Source organism: Lasioglossum baleicum, chromosome 3 (assembly GCF_051020765.1).
Source record: "Lasioglossum baleicum chromosome 3, iyLasBale1, whole genome shotgun sequence".
NCBI lineage: Eukaryota > Metazoa > Arthropoda > Insecta > Hymenoptera > Halictidae > Lasioglossum > Lasioglossum baleicum.
The window spans coordinates 14091672-14113589 of record NC_134931.1 but is presented as its reverse complement, the minus strand read 5'-3'; the positions used below and the strand labels follow the sequence as shown (position 1 = coordinate 14113589).

Genomic DNA, 21918 nt, shown 5'->3' with positions numbered 1-21918 from the left:
TTTAAGTTTAATGAAAATTAAACATAATCATATCCAAATCTAACCCAGAACTTTTATCTTTTTTTTTTACCTGAGGGAAATCCGCTTTATGGATATCCTGCCCCCTCGTTGCGCCTGGAAGAAATTTTTCTTCGAGTCGCCAAAAATCCCTTTGGGAAACATGTTTTTAATGCAAAATGAATCCTGTGTGCAATATTTAGCTCAATCAGATTTGACCGACTTTCGGAAGTCACAGAATTGCGGTTGGTGCATATAATTTAGATCTCCGTGTTCTCAAAATTTTTTAAAATAATTAAATATTACACCGCGTGATGGAGACATATATAAAGATCGAAGATTTTTGTACAATTCGTATTCCGTGGATTCTGACCGGACTTTCACCTCTAGCATAACGCTGAATAATCTTGAATAACAATAATCTTGAATGGTAATAACGCTGTCCAACATATACCAATTTTTTTTACGTTTTTCGATGCGATTCCTATAGAGTTTTTTGCGCTGATTCCGAATCTACCCTTAATTTTCCCCTTAGACTCACAGTTATTGAGAAATTTGATTTTGAAAAAAAGACATATTTTCAAGTTTAAACAAACACCGTGACGTTATTATAAAAGATTTTTAATTGTTCTTTACAGCAAAAGATTCTGTAGACTTTCCCGAATACAGTGATATCCAATATTAATACATTATGAATGTTTAAACATGTTTAAACAATCATTGAAGATGAAGGGACACCACTTTTGCACGAATTTTTGGGGATATTTTTCAGTTCATTTTAAAAAACAAGGGTCCAGCGTAAAATCGAACTATTTCACGCAATAGAGCAGACTTTAATCTTGGAAAACCCCCTTTTGACGTGTGCAACGTCGACGTTTTTATCGAACCAGAGAGCAAAATATTTTCGCCCGACATGAGTTGCCGCCAATGGCGCTAACCACTAGCGCGGTCGTTCGACGGGATACGGCGCGGCAATTTTAATTTAAACATAGACATTCATAATGTATTAATATTGGATATCACTGTATTCGGGAAAGTCTACAGAATCTTTTGCCGTAAAGAACAATTCAAAATCTTTTATAGTAACATCACAGTATTTGTTTAAACTTGAAAAATATGTCTTTTCTTCAAAATCAAATTTCTCAAAAACTGTGCATCTAGGGGAAAAATTAAGGGCAGATTTTGGATCAGCGCAAAAAACCGTGCAAGAATCGCATAGTGAAAACCGAAACGTTTTTTGGTTGTCGGATATAGTGTAATCAGTAATGAAAGGCAAAGCGCTCCTTCGAGATCAACTTCGATAGTCGAAGCTCGACTTCGACTTCGACTGTGATTGCGAGTTTGCGACTGCCACGACCACTCGGTTGGTCGAGTGGCGTTCTGTGACGTTCGCAACGAAGCAGACAGGAGAGAGGTTAGTTGGAATTGAAACCGGCGACGGAAAAAGGTGATCACAGTATTGCTCGCTAAAACGTTTTACATCGTACATAAAACTACTTGCTGCGTTCAAGCATACCAGATCGATTTGTTTAATGGATCGAGTCAAGTTAACTTAACACAGGCCTCGCGCATCAAAACCAAAGTTTCCGTCGCTGTTCTATTCCGACCGTATTATCGTAGCATAATATTCTGGTAGCTTTTTATTATGCTTCCGTCGATCGTAGTCGCACTTATTGTCATTGGAATAGCCTCTGCCGAGGACTGCAAAGGATGCGTCTCTTTGGACTCGTATTCCTTCGACAAGGTATCTTTGTTTTTGTTTCTTTTGATATGGGTGTAGATCTGTCGTTTCCATTTCGATTCACACAATGCACAATAAACTGGCTTCATATTTTCTTTATCTCTCGATGGATAAGTAATTTGTTGCCATGGTTACAAGATGCCCAACTAATTTTCATATACATACATACATATATACATACGTGCGTACGTTATTTACGTGGATATGCGCGTGTACACACAATCCTTACAATTATCGAAATTTACGCGCGTATGAGAAACATTTCGAGCCGAATACGAAAAACAGTAGGAAACGTTCACTTTTAGAGGTGGTAATTATAGCAATGAATTAACATGAATTCGTTCGAAAATTCATGGTAAATTGTAGAAAGTAGACTGCGGATTATATGCATTCATAAGAAAAATGTGTAGGTGTTATATTAGATTGCATAAGTTAGTACCCGATTTGAAAATAAAATTCAATGGTTAAATTTTAAAGAATACAGCTTTATTAATCAATTATATGTATAGTCACCATTCTTTTGTAATTATAGGATTATCTACATAATTCTTTTTTTTTTAACTTGCCGTGCAGTACAGTTTTGCGTCATCTACAAAAATCGGGCACGAACTTATGAAATCATCTAATATTATTACTAAACAGCGGATTTTTATGCAAAATAAAAGTTTTCTACCTGGATTGCAACAAACTGGAGTGAAATAGGAATTTATTTTCTGTCTTAATATATGTTTAATAGATTGAAAGTAACATGTCAGTTTTAAAATTTTTCCAATGTCTTTACTGTACAAAAAAACGCATAAAATCCGCTGTCTAATTGTTGCCGTTATATTATTTTCAACCTGTTAAACATATTCAAAAATAAAATTTTATTTCACCCCAGATTGTTACAATTCAGGAAGAAAATTTTTATTTTGCATGAAAATCCGCTGTCTAGTCGAGGGAAACAAAAATAAAATTTCTGTCGTAATCGCAGGTAATTCCGAAATTCAAAGCGGCTATAGTGAAGTTCGACGTGGCATTTCCGTACGGAGAGAAGCATGAGCAGTACGGTCAAATAGCCGCAGCGACTAAAGATGCCAATGACCTCTTGGTAGCGGAGGTAAGAGTCAAGGATTATGGGAATAAAGACAATTCGGATCTCGCCGCTCGATACAAGATCAAATCGGAAGCATTCCCGGCGGTTCTGCTCTTTCTCCAAGGGAAAACAGAGCCGATTTCTTTCGTCACGGATGAAGAAACTCAATTCACCGCGGATAATATCAAGCGATTCGTTAAAACCAAGTCGGCCGTGTACCTTGGTTTGCCAGGATGTGTCGAACAATTAGATAGACTCGCGGAGGAATTCAAGTCCGGAGGAGAAAAAGAGAGGAAGGTAATGCATCTTCATATGATACTACGTTACGTTCTACGAACACGATAAACAATATCTTTATATATTTTGTAGGAGATCTTGAATAAAGCGAAAGTTTTCGAAGAAACATTGCCCGACGCGCAACGTACAGCAGCCAAGGTTTACGTGAAAACTATGGAAAGAATATTGGAGAAAGGAGATGTGTTCGTTCAAACGGAACAAACTAGAATAGAGGGAATCTTGAAGGGTAAACTATCAAATGAAAAGAAACGTACAATGGAGGAGAGACGCAATATCTTGCATTCGTTTTTGCGCAGGGACGAATTGTGAAAAATTACGTCCTATATAACAAAATAGTATGATACGATACAATACAATACAAATTTACACGTATGCGTTATTACAAAAATGGCATCGCGAAATCTGTACGTGCCGTAGAAGATTGTTAACTATTGTACTGCATTTTAGTGTTCATCCACACCTCGCTTGAAACATTCCATTATTTATTTTAGTTCATAATTTATGTCAGTGTTAAAAAATTTTTAATGATGCGATTTAAAATCAATAAAATATCTCGAAATAGTGGCGAATTGCTAAACACGCAAACAGGGCGCGACTATAAAAGATCGAACTATGACATCATTTTGTACACGTTTCTTACCAAAATAGGAACACACAAAGGTAAATAAACAAGATTGTATAATTGAATAAACATTCTTATACTTGCTCGCTCGTGCAATCGTGTTTCCCTTACCAAAGTCGTTTTCCATGTTTTTTGTTCAACTTCGTGTTTCTTTCAAGTTACTTTTTGCTTTGCTTTTCTTTTTTTAATAGTATAAATGCTAAAACATTCTCCGCTAAATGATCACAGATAATGTACAACATTCGTATAAATATTGTCTTATTCGTAAATTCGAAGTTTATTCCACCTGTTCAGTAAAATTATTGCTAATAAGTTTCCTACGTTACGTTCGATGCTCAAATATTTAAGCATATGCATGCATGTTAATTTACGTCGGAATGTGCATTTTTAAATCAACCGCCCACCATTTCACCAGACCGCAACGATACTTTACATCTCCTCTGTAACTTTCACCTGTAATTCTTCGAGCTCCTTCGATACTTTTTCTATTTCTTGTCCATCGTTTGGTGTTTCGATTTCGCTATTTGGAAGTTTTAGATTCTCGTTTCCCGTTTGTTTTTTCCCTTGCTCTTCATTGTCGGTACTTTCGCTGTAACTCACGTCGCTGGAAGGTTCGCTGTCACTCTCTGCATGTTTTTCATCGGATTCATTTTTTCCAGCATATATTTCACATTCGGAACCTACTATCTTCTTCGCCTTCTCAAACGCTTCTTTCCACATGGACGCATCTTTTACAAAGAAAAACATTGGTCAGATTCATTGTTATCGTTATTGTTTGTTAATGCATAAATCTATAAGAATGGCAGACATACTTTCTGCATTTGCAAATCGTATCGCGAGCAGCTCTGGTTTTAGCTGTTCGTCTGCGTAGTCTGCAAGCACGCTCCATACCCAAGCTCTGTCACTGCCACAATTTGGTTTCAATTCCATCCAAGGAGTTACAAAATGATTTGCGCAGATTTTGTACGTTTTGTCTCTTCGCATTACAACTCGTACAGTATTTTTGATTTTGTGTCTTAACAATTTTACTTCCCCCGTTCCACGCTCCTTCCATTCAGCAGGAATATTGGACGAATCGTAACGATACAATTTTGCCCTCCTGCAAATAAAATATTTTAGACTCATACGAGAACCGTGTCGAGAAGAGATATTTAATCGCTAGATTTGGATAACTTCACTTTACATTTTTATCATTTCAACCTCATCCTCTTCGTTATTAGACACTTCTATTAAAGGTAAGGTAATTATTGGTTCAAAATGTATGTCATTGTCGGTACCGTCTTCTTCGTTGTCCTGAGTGTCACAATTAATGCCTTTCGTGTCTACGTGGTCCCCATTCAACTGAAAAATAATATCAAATCAACGGCTGTTGCGCCGGTTTCAACGTAACTCGGTCGACAAGAAATACTTGAAATTCTCGTTACAAGTTAGCAGAATACTTATCGGAATGATTAAAGTATGCGTTGGAACATGTCACTGTTTTCTCTGATGCTTGACAAAGGTGAAATACATGTTATAATTGACAAAGTCATTCAATTTCAAACTATTGTGCTTTGTTTTCATAGGAACGCGGCGATATAACCTACAGCATCGCTTTAAACTTTCTATTGTAAACGATAATAACTGTTTCCCTTTAACGCCTGAGATAAGGTTAACGTTCGGATACGGAGGAAAATGTATTTACCACGTTTTCTGGCATCTTTTATAAGTTTCACAAAATAAATCCTCCGTTCGATTAACAGATACCGCCAACTCCGGTCTATTTGATATCGAATCGAGATATCGTACGATGTACGATTCTGGTCTCCACCGCGTTCATGATACATCTACATGCAATGTACGATTGTGTATGCGAGTACAGTCCCTCGTGAAAGTGTTCGGACGCTTCCATTTTCAATATTTACGATTAACCGACGAACCATGTATGCTGGCCTTATAAGCTAAGAAATAAATAATTGTTGTTATCAACATAAATAACGCGAGATAATATCTAAGACAGTACATATGCACATCAAAATAGTGTTTGGTAACGTATATTTTACGCGCAGCTCTCTGGTACGCGTTATATAAATACGTGTTTACTAAATGCATTGTTGCGAACGTCTTTGAATTGTATTGCACTTAGTGTTACTAATGCTATCCTGAACTACTACGTTTCTTCAATCTACACAACTCGAGAATTGCAAATTTACATATACATATATACCCAGCTAACCAGGCGTGCCTTGGGCAAGCCGTGCCTAGGGCACAGATCGGCAAATCATTGTCCAATCTACGCTCGGAGGTGCTCAAGTCCCGATTGGCTTAATTTTGGACGACCGTAGGACCAGGGTTTGGACATGGGCATGAGGTCGGCATCAGGTCGGCACGAATCGGCCGAATGTGCCTTTGTGGCAGCACTGTCGCACTGATGTACCGCATGCCGAATATCGTTTTACAGGTGAAACAAACAATTCCAATGCCGCTTTTGCAAAATTCACATGTTTTTCTATAAGCGAGGGTGAAACTAATATCCTAATCGCGATATGGAGCAACAAAAAATGAGTATACACATTCGGAGCTAATATCCCGTACATTACTACCGGGCCGGTATATAAGAGAAATTGGCGAAAAAAAAAATACAAATTTTATTTATTTCTCACATTTGTTATTTTTCCTAGACTGCGGATCTTTATGCGAAATAAAAATTGTCTGCATCGATTGCAAGAGACATAATCTAAAATTTGCATTGCCGTACAATTTTCTTTACAGTTCAATTTCAACTAATTGAATACACTTATATTTTAAAGATGATAAATAAAAATGATTTTATCATCTCCGCGCGAATGGCAGTACTCGATAAGTACTGTCCATCTGATTTTTCTAGACGCCCGAGGCCAATAGAAGAATATTCAACTTTTAAAGCGACCGAGTTTCGCCAATTTCTCTTATATACCGGCCCGGTAGTAATGTACGGGATATTAGCTCCGAATGTGTATACTCATTTTTTGTTGCTCCATATCGCGATTAGGATATTAGTTTCACCCTCGCTTATAGAAAAACATGTGAATTTTGCAAAAGCGGCATTGGAATTGTTTGTTTCACCTGTAAAACGATATTCGGCATGCGGTACATCAGTGCGACAGTGCTGCCACAAAGGCACATTCGGCCGATTCGTGCCGACCTGATGCCGACCTCATGCCCATGTCCAAACTCTGGTCCTACGGTCGACACTAGCTCGGCATATGCGCGCACAGGAGGTCGACCAAATTTAGATTTTTGGTTGGCTGGGATATGTATTTCTTTTTCAAATTTACACCTCGATCTTCGAACAGTTTTGCGAGTGACTGTACATTTACGTTTCAAATGGCAACTTTCAGCATGCACCTTCGATTCCTATTGGATAACGATAATTGCTACCAATTGCTATGTACTTACACTGACTTACACGCTTCTATACACGAGTATACTTTTATCGAAATATAATTTATTTATTTACTTGGTCAGCCTTTATTTGTTTGGTTGTGCATCAGTAAATTGAACGTTTACTTGTATCTGATATATATCGGTAATTTCTTCGGTTTTTGTATGACATCATATGACATGAAAAATGTTAATGATGCAACTTCATGTTGGTATTTCGGTATGTATCAGTATATGTATACAAATTATGAGTGCAACACGAAAAGATCTGTTTTGATTTGAAGCGTTGAAGCCTGTGATGGCGGCTGGTTGTATATCTATCTCACTTGACACTTGCGCAGCGAGCCAGTCACAACTCTCACTTCCTACGCACTCCCCACTTTCATTGGGCGAATATCTCCCCACCAATGCCAATTTTCCATTACAATACGACTCCGTCTAACGGTTGGTCAGAACACTAAGACATAATCGGCACAGATTCCATCTGTAAAATTGCTCATTTAATTCCGTAAACTCTACCCTGATAGCACAATTGACTCCACGGGGAGTGACGAAAACGCGCATAAGTTGACTCCACTTGGACAACCTGGAACCGTCTGGATGCAGCCCACGTGAAATGCAGCTTCTGCAGTCTAGCTGGAACGCCACTCTATCCTGGATTCCGCTTCCCCGCAAGATGGCAGCACGGTCGCACTGATTAATGCGGCGAATGCCGTTATACAGGGCAGCGCCGTCGGTAAGGGCAGATCGCACTAATGTGGCAGATGTAGATAAAGTAGATTTCTATTGTACAAATATGTAGCAGTTTCCCTTTTTACCGACAATACTGATTTTTGAATGAATATTCAGTCACATGCAAGGAGAGAAAACGAAAAAAAAATCTGTGCAAAATAAAAATTCTCTGCATCGATTGCAAGAGATGGAAGCTAAGATTAAAATGTCAACATGCAAAAAAAGACAAAGTGTCGTACAAGGGACAAGAAAATTTACTTTTTCTTATTTTTGAATACACCGCAGGGAGTTGGTAAAGACACATGGACAATGACACAAGGAATATATATATAATAAATATTATAATTTTTTATTATTACTATGCTTTATTATTGGACGAACACCTAAATATCTCTTCAGGTTATTGTGATGCAAAAAATATTTGTTACGTAATGTGCACGGTGTGCCAGATATTTGGTCCATTGACACCATGCACATTACGTAACAAATATTTTTTGCATCACAATAACCTGAAGAGATATTTAGGTGATCGTATTTAAACGGAACACCCTGTATATTGTGATTATTACACGTTGTTGCCTCTGCTTCCCAAAACTTGTGGCCCGTAGCACGTTCTGGCATAGGTGGGATACCTAAAAAATACAAAGAAAATCAGTAATGTACAATATATGCATGTGTGTTGAATGGCATAATTAGATATACGTACCACGTGAAAAATTAGAGGTCTTCCTCTTCCCCGGTTGCCGCAGCTTCCTTCTCCTCCTTCCCTGGATAGCACATTATATTTATCCTCCGTTCTGTAAATTAGATTTTTAATTACACAGTGAGTAAAGGTGAGTATTTAATCTTCTTCGCTTATTGCTCATCTCAACGAATTTTCTAATTTCTGGTGCTACAATTACAAAAGGTCTTCTGACGTTTTTCATCAACTAATATACCTAACTGATTCAAACATTGCAATGATATTTATAAAAAATCGATTAAAGTTGAACTACAAACAAAAGAATGTACTACCAGAAATAAAAAAATTCGATGATGAGAAGCAAGTGAAGAAGATTAAATATTAGGTTGTCCCAAAAGTTCCTTCCGCAATGCCTTTCTTTAATATTGCTAAATAAATATTAGGTTGTCCCAAAAGTTGTTTTTCGATGCATGCACATAATGCAAATTCATATTAAGAAGTACTAAAATATTAACATAAACATTATCGTATTGTTTGTATTTATTTAGCTACATTAAAGGAACACAATGCGGAAGAAACTTTTGGGTCAACCTAATACTTGCCTTACTGAATTGGTTTAAGCCATCATTTTGCCGATTTAGAATATTGCTAAGCTAATTCTAATCTGAATGGGCCAAAGCTGAATTGTGTTGGATTTGTTTAAAGTAATAAATGATAATAATGATAATGAAAAGAGAGTGATAAAGTGATAAAGAAACAAACAATTTACTATTTTGGACTCTACATTGAAGTGAACATACTCGCCCCGTAGCACCTCATACGTGATGGCAAATGGCACTGTCGCGTGGTGTGCCGACAAGCGTTCTCACGCTTTTTCACGCGAAGATTCTGGGAGACATTTGAGCAAAATGAAACCGATCAACCAATATAAATATGTACAAATACCTTCCGTTCTTCCTTCCTTCCACGTAGTGCACGTAATCCAAGTAATCCACGTAATCACATAATCCAAGCAAGTCAATCTAATAAATAGTCAAATAGTCAAATGCCGCAACGCAGACCGCACCTGCGAATGTAACGTGTAACCACAGAGCGAAGCTATGTAAATATATCTGTGATTGTGTCAAGAAAAACGCTGCATGTCACAATTTCAAAAAATTTCAGTTTATGCATTTATTGAACTTTATAGTGTAGGATTAGGTATTTACCAGAAAAAACGTCACGAAAATCAATTCAAAAGGCTCGAAAAAATAATACAATTTAACCAATGTCCTTGTCAAAGCATTAGTGATCAAAACTTTAAACGACAATATCTCGAAAGTGAAAGTACAATGTGACATGCGGCGGCGTCCTCCTGACAACCACAGATATTACGACCGAGCTAAGCGAACGAGAACTTGCGAACTGTTGAGAGTTGAGAGAATAACTGAAAACTGCTGAAAACTGAACGGCAGTTTCCCCTTCCCTGACGTATCGTCGTATCCGTGAGCGGTGTCGACCGCGCTTGACCGTGTTGGTGCATGTTCGATTGCACGCGCGCTACACACAAACGTACCTCTACCATGTCCGTGTGACTACCTGCTCGACCGAACGCGTCGGCGACGCGTTCCTTCGATTTTCACGTTGCCGAAGTTTCGGAAGCATGAGGCGAAAAGTCGGAATCTGGAGACGGCGCGCATTTGAATCTCGGGCACAGCACGCGGCGCGACGCACATTTTGCTATAACTTTTGATCTAAAAGAGATATCGAAGAGAAATTAGGCCTAATTTTTTTTTAAAAATCGGTTTTAACGATGTAAAAAGAAATATATTTTGTATTTTTTAAATAATGTTTTCGTTGATTCTTAAGGTATAGCCGGAAAAGATGGTCAGAAGTATCCAACCAAATTTGTTTTTAGTCACGTCATGTTCAACAGAAAATTATGAAAAAATTCATGAATATTCTACCGAATAGCATACACTACTGAGATTTTTTTCAAAATTTTTGGTTGCAAAATCGATTTTTAAACAAATCGGAAAACATAAAATTGCCGATTTTATGTATATACATACATCAAAGTCTTCAGTTGACCACATTTATATTGTTACGTTAGTTGTGTCTCATCCTGATTATTAATGTGTATTTTTTCAGATTTTTCGGATTACGGAAACATGTTTTAAAAAATTGAAAACCTCCAAAAATTCCAAGAAAATGCATGTTTTGTATTGAAGTGTTAGAGACTCCAGTTTTATAAGAATTCAGTACTTGGATATTATTGAAGCAACCGTTCTTAATTTTTTTATAATTTTTTAGAGGTTGGGTAGCCGTTAACAAAACAAGTACATATATACGGCTGGGAATCTTCTGGCCCCGAATCGAATCCCGCATCTATAATCGTTTTGTTCGGTAAATACTTATTGCTTCGAGTTTTAATGAAAAGTTTAACCAAAAACATTTTTTAATTGTCTACATTTATTTTCAACTTAAAGAATTGATGCAGTTCGCGCTGTCGACTTTCGCTGTCCACTTTCTGTAATTGAAAAAAAGAAACACAATTTAAGTTATGATTGCGAAGTGCAGAATGGTTTCGAGGTATTCGAAAATACCGCTACAGGTGGTCCCCTGTGTATCTATATCTTCGAGTAACTAATTACAAATTTTGTATCTATTATTCGTGATCCGAAATTTGTATCTAGGAGAAAAATTAAGGGCAGATTCGGAATCAGCGCAAAAAACTCTATAAGAATCATCCAACAGTAATTGTTGAAGAAATTTGGTGTCGCGGAGACTGTAAATCAAATGGGAAACTTTCTTCCAGCAGATCTATTAATGGGTCTATTAACTTTTTCCCGTGTAACATTTTGTTTATTTTCTCGTTTCTTTGTTATAATAAATGGAAGCTTATGTTAATTTGTTGTTCTTCATTCTTTAATAAGCCCCTTTTAATTTCCCATCAGTTTCAACTCCATAAAGTAATAGTTTTCTGTAAAATCCGTATCAATGCCTCCGGATCGGAAACTTTCTGCCAGGGGTTGTATTAATTCGAGTAACTGTAACTTTTTTAATGTTGGACTATATGGATTTGGACTTTTCGTGAGAAGTTGGAGAAATTAGTTTACTGCACGATGTGAAAAGATATGTAGTGGACATGGCGCGTTGGAAAGAGGGACTTTCCGGACGCGGAAATTTCATCCTTCTCAAGTGCGCGCTGTGGACGGTTGCGTTGAGGGTTCGGTCGTAAAAGTGACGATTACCAGAACCCTGACTCAACCGTTGCAATGTCCTTGGCAGCGACGACTTTGAATTGTTTTGGGGAAGGAAACTTTCTCCTTACTCTTGAGGAACGGAGAATTCCTCCCCTTATTTTAACGGTCTTTCTCACGTTGCTAATCCTCCCACCAAAAAGGATTTTTACCAGTGGAAAAAAAGCTTGTGGCACTCGTTGAGAACGCATCGCTCTAGAGTTGCCCGCGCTACGTTAATTTATATCTCTGTACTTTGTTAGTACTCGATAGTCATTAACGTTTATAATCTAGTTTTCTCGTTATTGTTATTATTACTACATCTTGTTTTGTTTTGTTATTGTTACGTGTTATTGTTTTAATAAATATCTATATCGTTGTCTGTTAACCACGCGAAACATCATAGACACTGAATTACCCGTCACCCTAAAGATATTTTTCCAGAAATTGCAGTTGGCCGGAATTGTAGAGAAAATAGGTACTAAATATTGCATTTCACAACTTCTTTATGTGGGGCCTATATTGAAAATTTAAAAGATAGTTATAATAATTAACCATTTGCAGCTGTTTTAATTTCGGAGCTGTTTTAACTCGAAAATGAAACATCTCGTTCTAGGTAGAATAATTTCGTTCTATACGATTCTTTTCATTTGATGGATATGAAATTGATTGTAATACCTCATACAATAATTAAAGGTTTAGTAATTGATTAGCTACCAACATGTTTAACAATGTAAACAATATTTTGCATAATGGGACAGCAATTTTTAGTGGTGATTTCGAGTCACCACTGGAGTGCTAAGGGTTAAAGATGGTAGAAATTGCAGGATATTACAACAATGACAAATATTATAAAGCAGATACGCTAACGTTACCGTTATCGCGTCAGAAGGAATAGCTGCAAGCTGCAAGTACAATTGTATAGAGTATAGAATTTCGGGGAAAACTGGGAAGAGAGGGAGGGTTGCCGGAGGATTAATTATGGCGTGGAAGAACCGACGCGACGGTGCCCGTAAGGATAATCACGGTCGCCTAGAGTGGCCGGACTATGGCAGGGTAAGACGTGGTTTCCCTCGGGTCTCAATTATCCATCGGGCCTTAATTTGTCCGGGCTGTTTGTCTCTCGATCAAGCCGGTTCGTCGAGGTCCTGGTACTGTACTTTGGAAATGAAATGGATGATTATGTGAAAATTTGCTTGTCAAATGAACATTCTGGGAAAAGGTTCAGGTAATTTCGTGCAGAAAATCCAGAGTTGTTTTGGTAACTACCCAGGACTTATTGGCCCTCGCGACGGTCAAAGTAATTGCCCAGTTTTATCGACGTTTTATTACTTCGTCGCGTACCCTGGTATAAAGCAGCGAAAGCAATTTAGATATCGTGAAACGGTTCGAATTTCTTTTCTTGCTGTTCTTGGAAATTCTGAAATTGTCAACTCAGTGGTCGGCACGGATGAGACTTTTCAGGCCGCCTCCTTTCACCGGCCGCACGTCTCGTTCTCCGTAACGGCCTTTATCCTCGAGGCAGCTCAGGCCCGTATCTATCCCAGACCGTGCGAACTGCGTACAAAATTTCTGTTTATGAAACATTAGAAATTCCATTTCTTTATACACATATTTTTAGCGTGTCTTTCTTAACATGTATGAATTAAATGAAACGAGGCTTCATTAACTGATCTATTTTTATTGAATGGAGTAGAATTACACTGTCCAACAAATTTCAACTTTTTTTATGTTCCCCAATTACTGTAGGGTCCTTCTTATAGAGTTTTTCGCGCTGATTCCGAATCTGTTTTCAATTTTTTTCCTATACGCACAGTTTTTCAGGAACAAGGCTTTGAAAAAAAAACATATTTTTCAACTTCAAACAAATATTGTGATGTTATTATAAAAGATATTGAATTGTTCTTTCTGGCAAAAGATTCTGTAGACTTTCCCGAATACAGTGATATCCAATATTAATACATTATGATTGATTAAACATGTTTAAACAATGATTAAATACGGAGAGATTTCGTCGCGTCGGCGCACAGTGGAAAATTTGGCCCAGACTCGATTCAAAATCAAAGAACTTTCGATAGAAATGAGGTAGAGCGATGAAATTTTTTTAAAATGAAAGCTGAAACTTTGCAGAATATGGGAAAAATAGGGAAGTTATGGTACGAACGTTTTTTAACCGAGAAAATTCGTTAAACATGTAGAATTTAAAGAAATCGATTTTGCAATATCCTGAGGTCGTAGACAAATTTTGAGACCAGATTTGAAATCGGCGTGAAAAAATCTACGGGAAATGATATATAGCAAAAATTTTAAAAAAATTTTCCGCGCGTGGTATTGGAAAAACCACAATTTTCTCGAAATTGTGCAAGTTTAACGAATTTTCTCAACGTTAAAAAACGTTCTTACCATAATCTCCCTATTTTTCCCATATTCTGTAATGTTTCAGCTTTAATTTTTAAAAAATTTCATCGCTCTACCTTATTTCTATCAAAAGTTCTTCGATTTTGTCTCCGATTTGGACGAAAGGTCACACTGTGCGCCGTCTCCAGATTCTGACTTTTCGCCTCATGCTTTCGAAACTTCGGTAACGTGAAAACTCAGCCCGTCTGAGTGCCTGTTCAATTGCTTGCGCGCTACACACAAGCGTACCTCTACTCTGTCTGTGTGAACTACCTGCTCGACTGATCGACGCCGACGCGTTCCTTCGATTTTCACGTTGCCGAAGTTTCGGAAGCATGAGGCGAAAAGTCGGAATCTGGAGGCGGCGCGCATTTGAATCCCGGCACAGCGAGCGACGCGGCGATAACAGAACATACGGACAATAGGACGTCCTTATATTAGGGTATGTATTCGGATAATGGGGGTACGGATACGGGAGTCTCTACTGTATTCAAAGAACAAGTAGACATAATTGAAATCGTAATTCTAATTGCAATATTTTGTAGGACTCAATATAAATAGTACCGTATACTCATCTTTTTTTATCGATGAATATGATCACTAACTAAAATAAATTCCTAATAAGAAAAAAAAATGTTAACAACCCATTAAAAAGTGTTAAAAACGCGACTGAACATGTTGGTGAGAGTCCCATTTGGGGGTGAACGGAACTTTTAAGCTAGTGCTTGAAGCGGACCCTGGGATTCGGCAAGACCGCAGATGTGGCAACCAAACCTTGGGGTTTTCCAGCCATCTGGAAACTATCGAAACGGTGTAGCTTCGAATAATTTTCTGCCAGGGCGGCGAAGACTTCGGTCGCCGTGGCCAAGTGGTGCAATAAACACGGCCAGGTAACCCGACGCGCGTCGGCCAGCCAGACATATCGGCATGAAACCACTAACAAGTTAATTGCAGACCTTGTTTATTTTTCGTAATTGTTTCATGTAAATGACGCTAGCTGCTTCGTGTGGCGTTCTTCCGATTAAAAAAAGACTAATCTCAAGATAGAATTTGGACTGTGGATAGTGGATTTATTCAAAGTCTTCGAATAACGGCACAATCAATTTTCTACCGAAACCGAAATAATACCGGTATTCTTTCGGTTTTTCCAATGCTTAGGTTGTTCCAAATGAAAAAGGAACTACAGGCCACTTAATGTTCCGTCGTAAAACCCTCCGCGCGAAGGAACAAGCGCGAGTCCGAATTCACAGGCGAGGCCGTCATAAAACATTCAGCTAAAGACCTTCCAGATGTACCTCCCAACAAAGTGATTTTTAGCCAGCCGAAAGAAGCACAGCCGATGTAGCCAGATGTATTTGGACCTTTTATACCGTTAAAGTACTAAACTTTATACCGTAGCTACCTGCAACCGAACATACTCCTTGGTTTCAAATTCTTGCTTTAGTTTATTAAAAGGAAGTAGACTCGTTTTCAGGATTGCAAGGGTGCGGGATTCGCCTCTTATTCTCATCTCTCGATAATAATACAAACACGGGGTTTTTCACTAGTCAAAAACGCTAGATAAAAGATCGATCTAGGACACTATCTGCCTCAAAAGTTCTATTTTTTCGTTTACGAGGCGTAATTGGCATTATTCGGCAGCATGTAGCTATGAAAATAGCTTGTATGCTTCCGAATAATGCAAATTACGGTGACGACTAATGCAAATTTCGCCTCGTAAACGGAAAATAGGACTTTTGAGGCAGATAGTGTCCTAGATCGATCTTTTATCTAGCGTTTTTAACTAGTGAGAAACCCCGTGTTTGTATTATTATCGAGAGATGAGAAGAGGCGAATCCCGCACCCTTGCAATCCTGGAAAAAGGCTATACTGGAACTGCAATTACTCGAATTAATATTCGGACGTTCTAAAAAAGACGAGAACTCTTTTAATATTGTACTAAACGATTTGAACTTTTTTGGGGAGCTACAGCAATTAGTTTACTACAGGATGTGAAAAGAAATTTTTTCAAAAATTGCAATTGATCGGAATTGTATGAAAAAATACTAAGAGTTGCAGTTTACAACTTTTTTATGTGGGCCCATATTGAAAAATTGAAAAATACGCTTTGTAGATCTGTGTCGACTAAACATATTTTGAAAATTTCGTCAAAATCGGTTGACGTTGCAATGAGCTACAAACGTTTAAAGATGGTAAAAATCGCAGATTTTCAGCCTACATCGAAGAATTCTTACATCTTTCAAGGCCTGTCGTTTTTTCCCGCATCAACCGATTTCGATGAAACTTTCACAGTGCACATTATTTCCGCAGGCCTACAAAACGTACTTTTTAAATTTTCAATATAGGCCCGCGCGAAAAAGTTGTAAAATGTAACTTTTAGTATTTTCTCTGCAATTCCGACCAAATGCATTTTTTGAAAAAATTTCTTTTCACATCCTGCAGTAAACTAATTGTTCCAGCTCCCCCAAAAAATTCAAATCGTATAGTACAATATTAAAAAAGTTATCATCTTCTTTAGATCGTCCGAATATTAATTCGCGTAACTGTACGTATTAGGGGATAATTAATGTATTACTGGTTTATTGATTTATGTGTAGGTTTACTCTTAATGTAACTGTAAAGAAAATTACGGCGAGGGGGGAAGAACGTAACATTCAATTTGTACATATAGTTTCCATCTCTCTTGCGATCAATGCAGACAATTTTTATTTTGCACAAAGATCCGCAGTCTAGGAAAAATAATATAGATATAATAGAAATAAATAAAATTTAATATTTTTTTATATCGGGTTTATTATTTCGTTTTCATTCAGAATCGGTATTTGGAATTGTCGGTAAAAAGGAAGACTGCTACATATTTGTACAATATGTAGAAATTCATTTCACCGACATTACCAACATTACTGACATAACCTCACCGACGGTGCTGCCCTGTATAACGGCATCCGCCGCTCCACGCAGACTCCACGAGCTGCCTTCCATTTGGACGGAAGAAGCTGCCCTCTAGATGCTGTGACGGCGGTGGACGGCGGACTTTGTTACATCTATGCGCATTTCTGGAAGCCCAGGTGGCATGAACTCCACACTCTTTCTAGATGTACTCCAACCGTTGCTCCGAGCAGCCAATAAGCGGCGTCTGGAACCGTACTGCCCTCCAAATTCACTCCACGCTCTGGACTGTCCCTGGCAGTTCCAAACTGTGCTATCAGGGTAGCAACGAAAACGAAGATTCTTACATTTGCAAGTTGATCGTGTTGTTTGAAAACGTTGTTCTCAAACTTCGAAAAAGTTTTCGAGAAATTTTCGAGAAATGCTGGTTCGATGGACATCTTGTGTTTTAGATGGTTCGTGTTCGCACAGAGCATGCTCGATGAATCGAGCGGTCGAACTATATCGAGCAGGAAAGAGGGAATGGTCGGGGTGGGGGTAAAAGGGAGTGGAGTGCGCGGTTGTCCGGGCGGCCATTGCGGGTACCTTGTCCGAAACCGCGAATGCAATTGATTGCTGTGTGTGATACCAGTGAAATCCAAGAAAATCAAAGGTCATCCCAGAAAGAAGGTGGTTTGTGTGAAGCCCGGGACGCGCACGAAACCCCGGCCCGATGGCTGAATCCGACAAATTGAATATCGACGACATTATAGCTCGACTCTTGGAAGGTAAAGTTCCTCTGCCCTGTTTGTCCTGTACGATGGGGCAGCGAGGAGGGGGTGGGGCGGGAGGGAGACGAGAGTATCATGGGACATGAGACGAAACTGTCTCACCCGTTCGCCTCACCCTTTTTTACGCTTCTCTTTTCGTCCATCTTCGTATTTCGGTCGAAGGCAAATCAACTGCTACCGACTGTTGTCGACTGCTACGAATCCACTCGCTATCTTCTAGCGAGAATATCGTAACGCTTTACCTTCGATTCCATTCAATTTTTTCTGTCTTCCTTTCCCGCTTCGTTCGTTCTTCTTCCTCGTTACTTTTCTCCGCTGTGTCTTTATTTTTCTTCGGCCGATTACGCAATTCTCTCCAAATACGATCAATTCGAAATGCTTTAACCGACTTTATATTCATTTGTTTACGCGAGAAATGATATCGTTGGGCGAGGCTCTTATTACTGCTTCCAACGGACGTTCTTGAGATTTGCGTCGTAACTTTCGATGCTCCTTCCGTCTCGTCGTAACACCAATTTTTAAACATATTCATATTAATGGACAAAGTTTGTTTATCCTGTTCTTTGTCATGTGGCCTCGCAAAACAATGCTACCATTTGAAGCTATCGAACAGATTCTAAGAGAAACGTTTCCTTCCGTCTTTACATCTCTAAATTTGTCTTTCAGTGCGAGGAGCCAGACCTGGGAAGAATGTACAGTTGACTGAGGGAGAAATAAAGGGACTATGTCTGAAGTCACGTGAAATTTTTTTATCGCAACCAATCTTGTTGGAGCTAGAAGCTCCTCTTAAAATATGCGGTAAGCGATCGGACACACTCTTCGCAAGGTTTACAGCGAATTCAACTTTCCAGGTTGAAATGTAATTCTTGTTCTACGAATCAATATGTGGTATTCCTTACTTACAGGTGACATTCATGGACAATACTATGACTTGCTACGGCTGTTCGAATACGGCGGATTTCCACCGGAAAGCAATTATCTCTTCTTGGGAGACTATGTCGACAGAGGAAAACAGTCGCTGGAGACTATTTGCCTTCTGCTCGCCTACAAAATCAAATACCCTGAGAATTTCTTTCTACTCCGTGGTAATCACGAATGCGCTTCTATAAACAGGATATATGGGTTTTACGACGAATGTAAGTAATCTCTGTTCGATCGGATAATATACAGAGGATCGTTCGATAATATTATAAATATAAACTGGGAAAACAAAGGGCTCTAATATAATAGTATATTGGTAATTATGGATAGAAGAACGGAATAAACATTGAAATAATAATTACTAGACTGCAGATCTTTATGCATTTATGGCTTCCGGAAATGGTCAGAAAAGGGTGGAATATAAGATTCGACAGAATTTAGTACAATTTTTATTTTTTGGAGTTCTGCAAAAGCTGCTACCACTGGAAATAAGATTGTATTTTATTTGATTTTCTTCAAATTCGTATACAAAAATTGAAAATTGCGTAAACATCCGCAGTATAATAATTACTAATATTGCAAAGAGGATCGTTCGATGCTAATTCCGATAACGTTGCGTGCAACAGGTAAACGCCGCTACAACATTAAATTGTGGAAAACATTCACCGACTGTTTCAACTGCTTACCGGTCGCTGCAATAGTCGATGAAAAAATCTTTTGCTGTCACGGAGGTCTGAGCCCAGATCTTCAACATATGGAACAGATTAGACGTATTATGCGGCCGACCGACGTACCCGATCAAGGTTTACTATGCGATCTATTGTGGTCGGATCCGGACAAAGACACGATGGGCTGGGGAGAGAACGATCGCGGAGTCTCGTTCACGTTCGGTGCTGAAGTTGTCGCCAAATTTTTACATAAGCACGACTTCGATCTGATATGTCGTGCTCATCAGGTACGCGTGCCAAAATTATATGAACCAACGGGACGATGTACATTGTAGATTGTAGATGTATCGTGGACAGATATCGAGGCGAGAATTTAAGAAATTTTGAGCGTAATCTGTAATTTCAGGTGGTAGAAGATGGCTATGAATTCTTTGCAAAGAGGCAGTTGGTTACCTTGTTCTCGGCACCAAACTATTGCGGCGAATTCGACAACGCCGGCGCTATGATGTCCGTGGACGAGACGTTGATGTGCAGCTTCCAAATTCTAAAGCCAGCCGACAAGAAGAAATTAACTTACGGTGGCCTGAACGCAGGCAGACCAGTGACGCCGCCGCGAGGTGGAAATAACAAGAGCAAGAAGAAGTGAAACCCTTAGATTTCTTTTTTCACCCCAGCCCCCGCCCCCTTCTTTGAACGCAATGCTTACAACTTTAAGACAACAATTCCTCCCTTGAAATTTGCCATCTTTTCTGAGTGGATCAATGGATTTTTGTACGAGGAAAGACGTTATTATTCTTATTTTTCTTAGCATCGCTCAATGATTGTCATCGTTATCGATCAGCATATTTGCTTTCGAAGTTACAGTATATTGGAATAGTCGTTTTCATGATGACGCATTATCGAATGAAAGAATTGAACACGGCAGAACAGACGCTGCTCGTCAAGTAAAGTGAAGTAAAAAACAGAAAAAAGAAATACTGTGCATCGATAGGATAGTTCAGAGTATCGAACGACGAACGAAAATATCGGAAACTTTTCTGTCTATGAACAAACAGCTAACGTGCTTATAATCTCGATTACTCCCGATTAGATTAGCCAATGAAAAGTTGAACGGTTGTTGGTTGCGATTCTTCGAGAAGAGTACGTCTTTGCGGTAAAATAGCAAAAAGCTATTAGACGACAAACAATATCGAGTAAATATCGTCGATCCGAAATTTTGGAATGACTGCACGATCGACAGCGCTGTTGCTAGGAACAATTCGATAACGAGATAGTTTGCTAACGTAATTCCTACCGTTCAACACGGTGGTTGTCTCTCGACGTGTATACAAAATGTCGCGGCATACACATGAGTTATCGATGCGATACGTATGTAGTCGTGCCTTTATTTTGTTTCTGAAAAGTGCACAGAATTTGTCGACGACACATAGCTATAGCTATAACTACAACTATAACATCCTCGAACAAAATCGCTTTTTGTAGAGTGTGCTTTTATGATTCAATTTTTATAAATTATAAGGAAGAGTCTAGATATTATATTGTACTGTATTGTATTGAATTATTTTATATTGTATTGTACTGTACTGTACTATACTGTATTGTATTTTATTGTATGATCGTTCAGTGAAAACTAGACTTTCTTCGCGTAACATTGTTACGAACAAACCGAAAGAACAGAGGTTGCGATCGTGGCCATTCTCTAGATTCGAATTGATATATCCTACTCCTCGAAGGCGAAGGCGGTCGTTCACTTTTCAGAAGGGAATTTTAACGATAACCTTAAACTAACGATAAGAGCATGCTGTAAATGTGTATAATTGGAGTAGAGCAACGTTGTGTAGATCATGTACACGCGCGTAAGGAGAAACATGAGAAAGAAACCCCAATTTCTAAGGATTTCATCGTACAATTATTACTTATCCCGAGTCTCGCCCGAGAATAACTTGATTAATCTCATCGTTAACATTTACGCTGTATACCATTAATTTCGTTGGTTTCGTCGAGAAGCTGTTTTCATCCGCACCACCTTTATAGATCGCAGACTCAGTCTCCAACGATACTGCTAGAATTCGCGTACAAAGGGAATCTGATCATTTTACGCCTACGATTAAAGTCGGCGCCAATACCAATACCGACATCGACGCCCCAGTGTCACCGGTATTTACGATTGCCTCTCCCGTACACCCTGTACCCTGTAATTGTACATTAATTTCTATTTTATAAATAAAATTCACGAAAGACACTCGTCCATTTTACTTTACATTTCTTTCTTTCGACGCGAGCTCACTATTTTAGGCGTTGTTCGATCGACATTGCGCGAATTTTGTACCCATACACAAATACGGCCAATGCAATAACAAATCCATCGGAGGACCGTTTAGTGAAAAACAACATTTCCATTAAGACGCGCGACGAGATTTTGTTTTTCGCGCTCCTCTCTCGTCCCGCCAATCAATAATTAACTCGTAATAATTTTCACTTCCGATACACCGAAGATTCTTCCA

At 38.6% G+C, this 21918-nt stretch overlaps 3 protein-coding genes and 1 long non-coding RNA gene across 7 annotated transcripts; 2 read left to right on the top strand and 2 right to left on the bottom strand.

Annotated features, from left to right (window-relative positions):
- Nucleotides 1-1304: 1304 nt before the first annotated feature.
- Nucleotides 1305-3815, top strand: Wbl (endoplasmic reticulum protein 29-like protein wbl). Its single transcript, XM_076447434.1, has 3 exons — nt 1305-1741; nt 2712-3110; nt 3183-3815. The coding sequence occupies exons 1-3, from the start codon at nt 1643-1645 to the stop codon at nt 3417-3419; spliced, it is 735 nt and encodes a 244-aa protein (XP_076303549.1). The 5' UTR covers nt 1305-1642; the 3' UTR covers nt 3420-3815.
- LOC143221834 (ran-specific GTPase-activating protein) lies at nt 3367-5577 on the bottom strand. Of its 3 annotated transcripts, XM_076447432.1 has the most exons (5): nt 5417-5577; nt 4916-5073; nt 4545-4831; nt 4186-4460; nt 3367-4018 (listed from the first exon to the last, which is right to left on the bottom strand). In XM_076447432.1, the coding sequence occupies exons 1-5, from the start codon at nt 5429-5431 to the stop codon at nt 4010-4012; spliced, it is 744 nt and encodes a 247-aa protein (XP_076303547.1). In that variant the 5' UTR covers nt 5432-5577; the 3' UTR covers nt 3367-4009. The 3 variants fall into 3 exon arrangements, with proteins under 3 accessions (XP_076303547.1, XP_076303546.1, XP_076303548.1); XM_076447431.1 differs by having other exon boundaries at nt 3367-4460; XM_076447433.1 differs by having other exon boundaries at nt 3367-4460; nt 4916-5223; nt 5417-5572.
- A 2634-nt stretch (nt 5578-8211) lies between these two features.
- Nucleotides 8212-17376, bottom strand: LOC143221842 (uncharacterized). 2 transcript variants are annotated; one of them, XR_013011864.1, is made up of 4 exons: nt 17085-17376; nt 9494-11057; nt 8573-8663; nt 8212-8498 (listed from the first exon to the last, which is right to left on the bottom strand). It is a non-coding gene; the product is annotated as an uncharacterized LOC143221842 (long non-coding RNA). The 2 variants fall into 2 exon arrangements; XR_013011862.1 differs by lacking the exon at nt 17085-17376 and having other exon boundaries at nt 9494-9614; nt 9757-10051.
- A 208-nt stretch (nt 17377-17584) lies between these two features.
- On the top strand, nt 17585-21656 carry LOC143221831 (serine/threonine-protein phosphatase PP1-gamma catalytic subunit A). The gene is made up of 5 exons (XM_076447426.1): nt 17585-17822; nt 18492-18623; nt 18731-18961; nt 19373-19701; nt 19821-21656. Exons 1-5 carry the CDS (start codon nt 17768-17770, stop codon nt 20058-20060), a joined length of 987 nt encoding a protein of 328 aa, XP_076303541.1. The 5' UTR covers nt 17585-17767; the 3' UTR covers nt 20061-21656.
- The last annotated feature ends 262 nt before the right edge of the window (nt 21657-21918 follow it).

Coding starts and splice junctions, on each gene's coding strand:
- Wbl (XM_076447434.1), top strand. CDS start 1,643: ATGCTTCCGTCGATCGTAGTCGCACTTATTGTCATTGGAATAGCCTCT. Junction 1,742..2,711: donor ACTCGTATTCCTTCGACAAG/GTATCTTTGTTT, acceptor TCGTAATCGCAG/GTAATTCCGAAATTCAAAGC. Junction 3,111..3,182: donor GAGGAGAAAAAGAGAGGAAG/GTAATGCATCTT, acceptor TATATTTTGTAG/GAGATCTTGAATAAAGCGAA.
- LOC143221834 (XM_076447431.1), bottom strand. Junction 4,832..4,915: donor GAGGTTGAAATGATAAAAAT/GTAAAGTGAAGT, acceptor TTTTATTTGCAG/GAGGGCAAAATTGTATCGTT. Junction 4,461..4,544: donor ACGATTTGCAAATGCAGAAA/GTATGTCTGCCA, acceptor TCTTTGTAAAAG/ATGCGTCCATGTGGAAAGAA.
- LOC143221831 (XM_076447426.1), top strand. CDS start 17,768: ATGGCTGAATCCGACAAATTGAATATCGACGACATTATAGCTCGACTC. Junction 18,624..18,730: donor AGCTCCTCTTAAAATATGCG/GTAAGCGATCGG, acceptor CCTTACTTACAG/GTGACATTCATGGACAATAC. Junction 19,702..19,820: donor TGATATGTCGTGCTCATCAG/GTACGCGTGCCA, acceptor CTGTAATTTCAG/GTGGTAGAAGATGGCTATGA.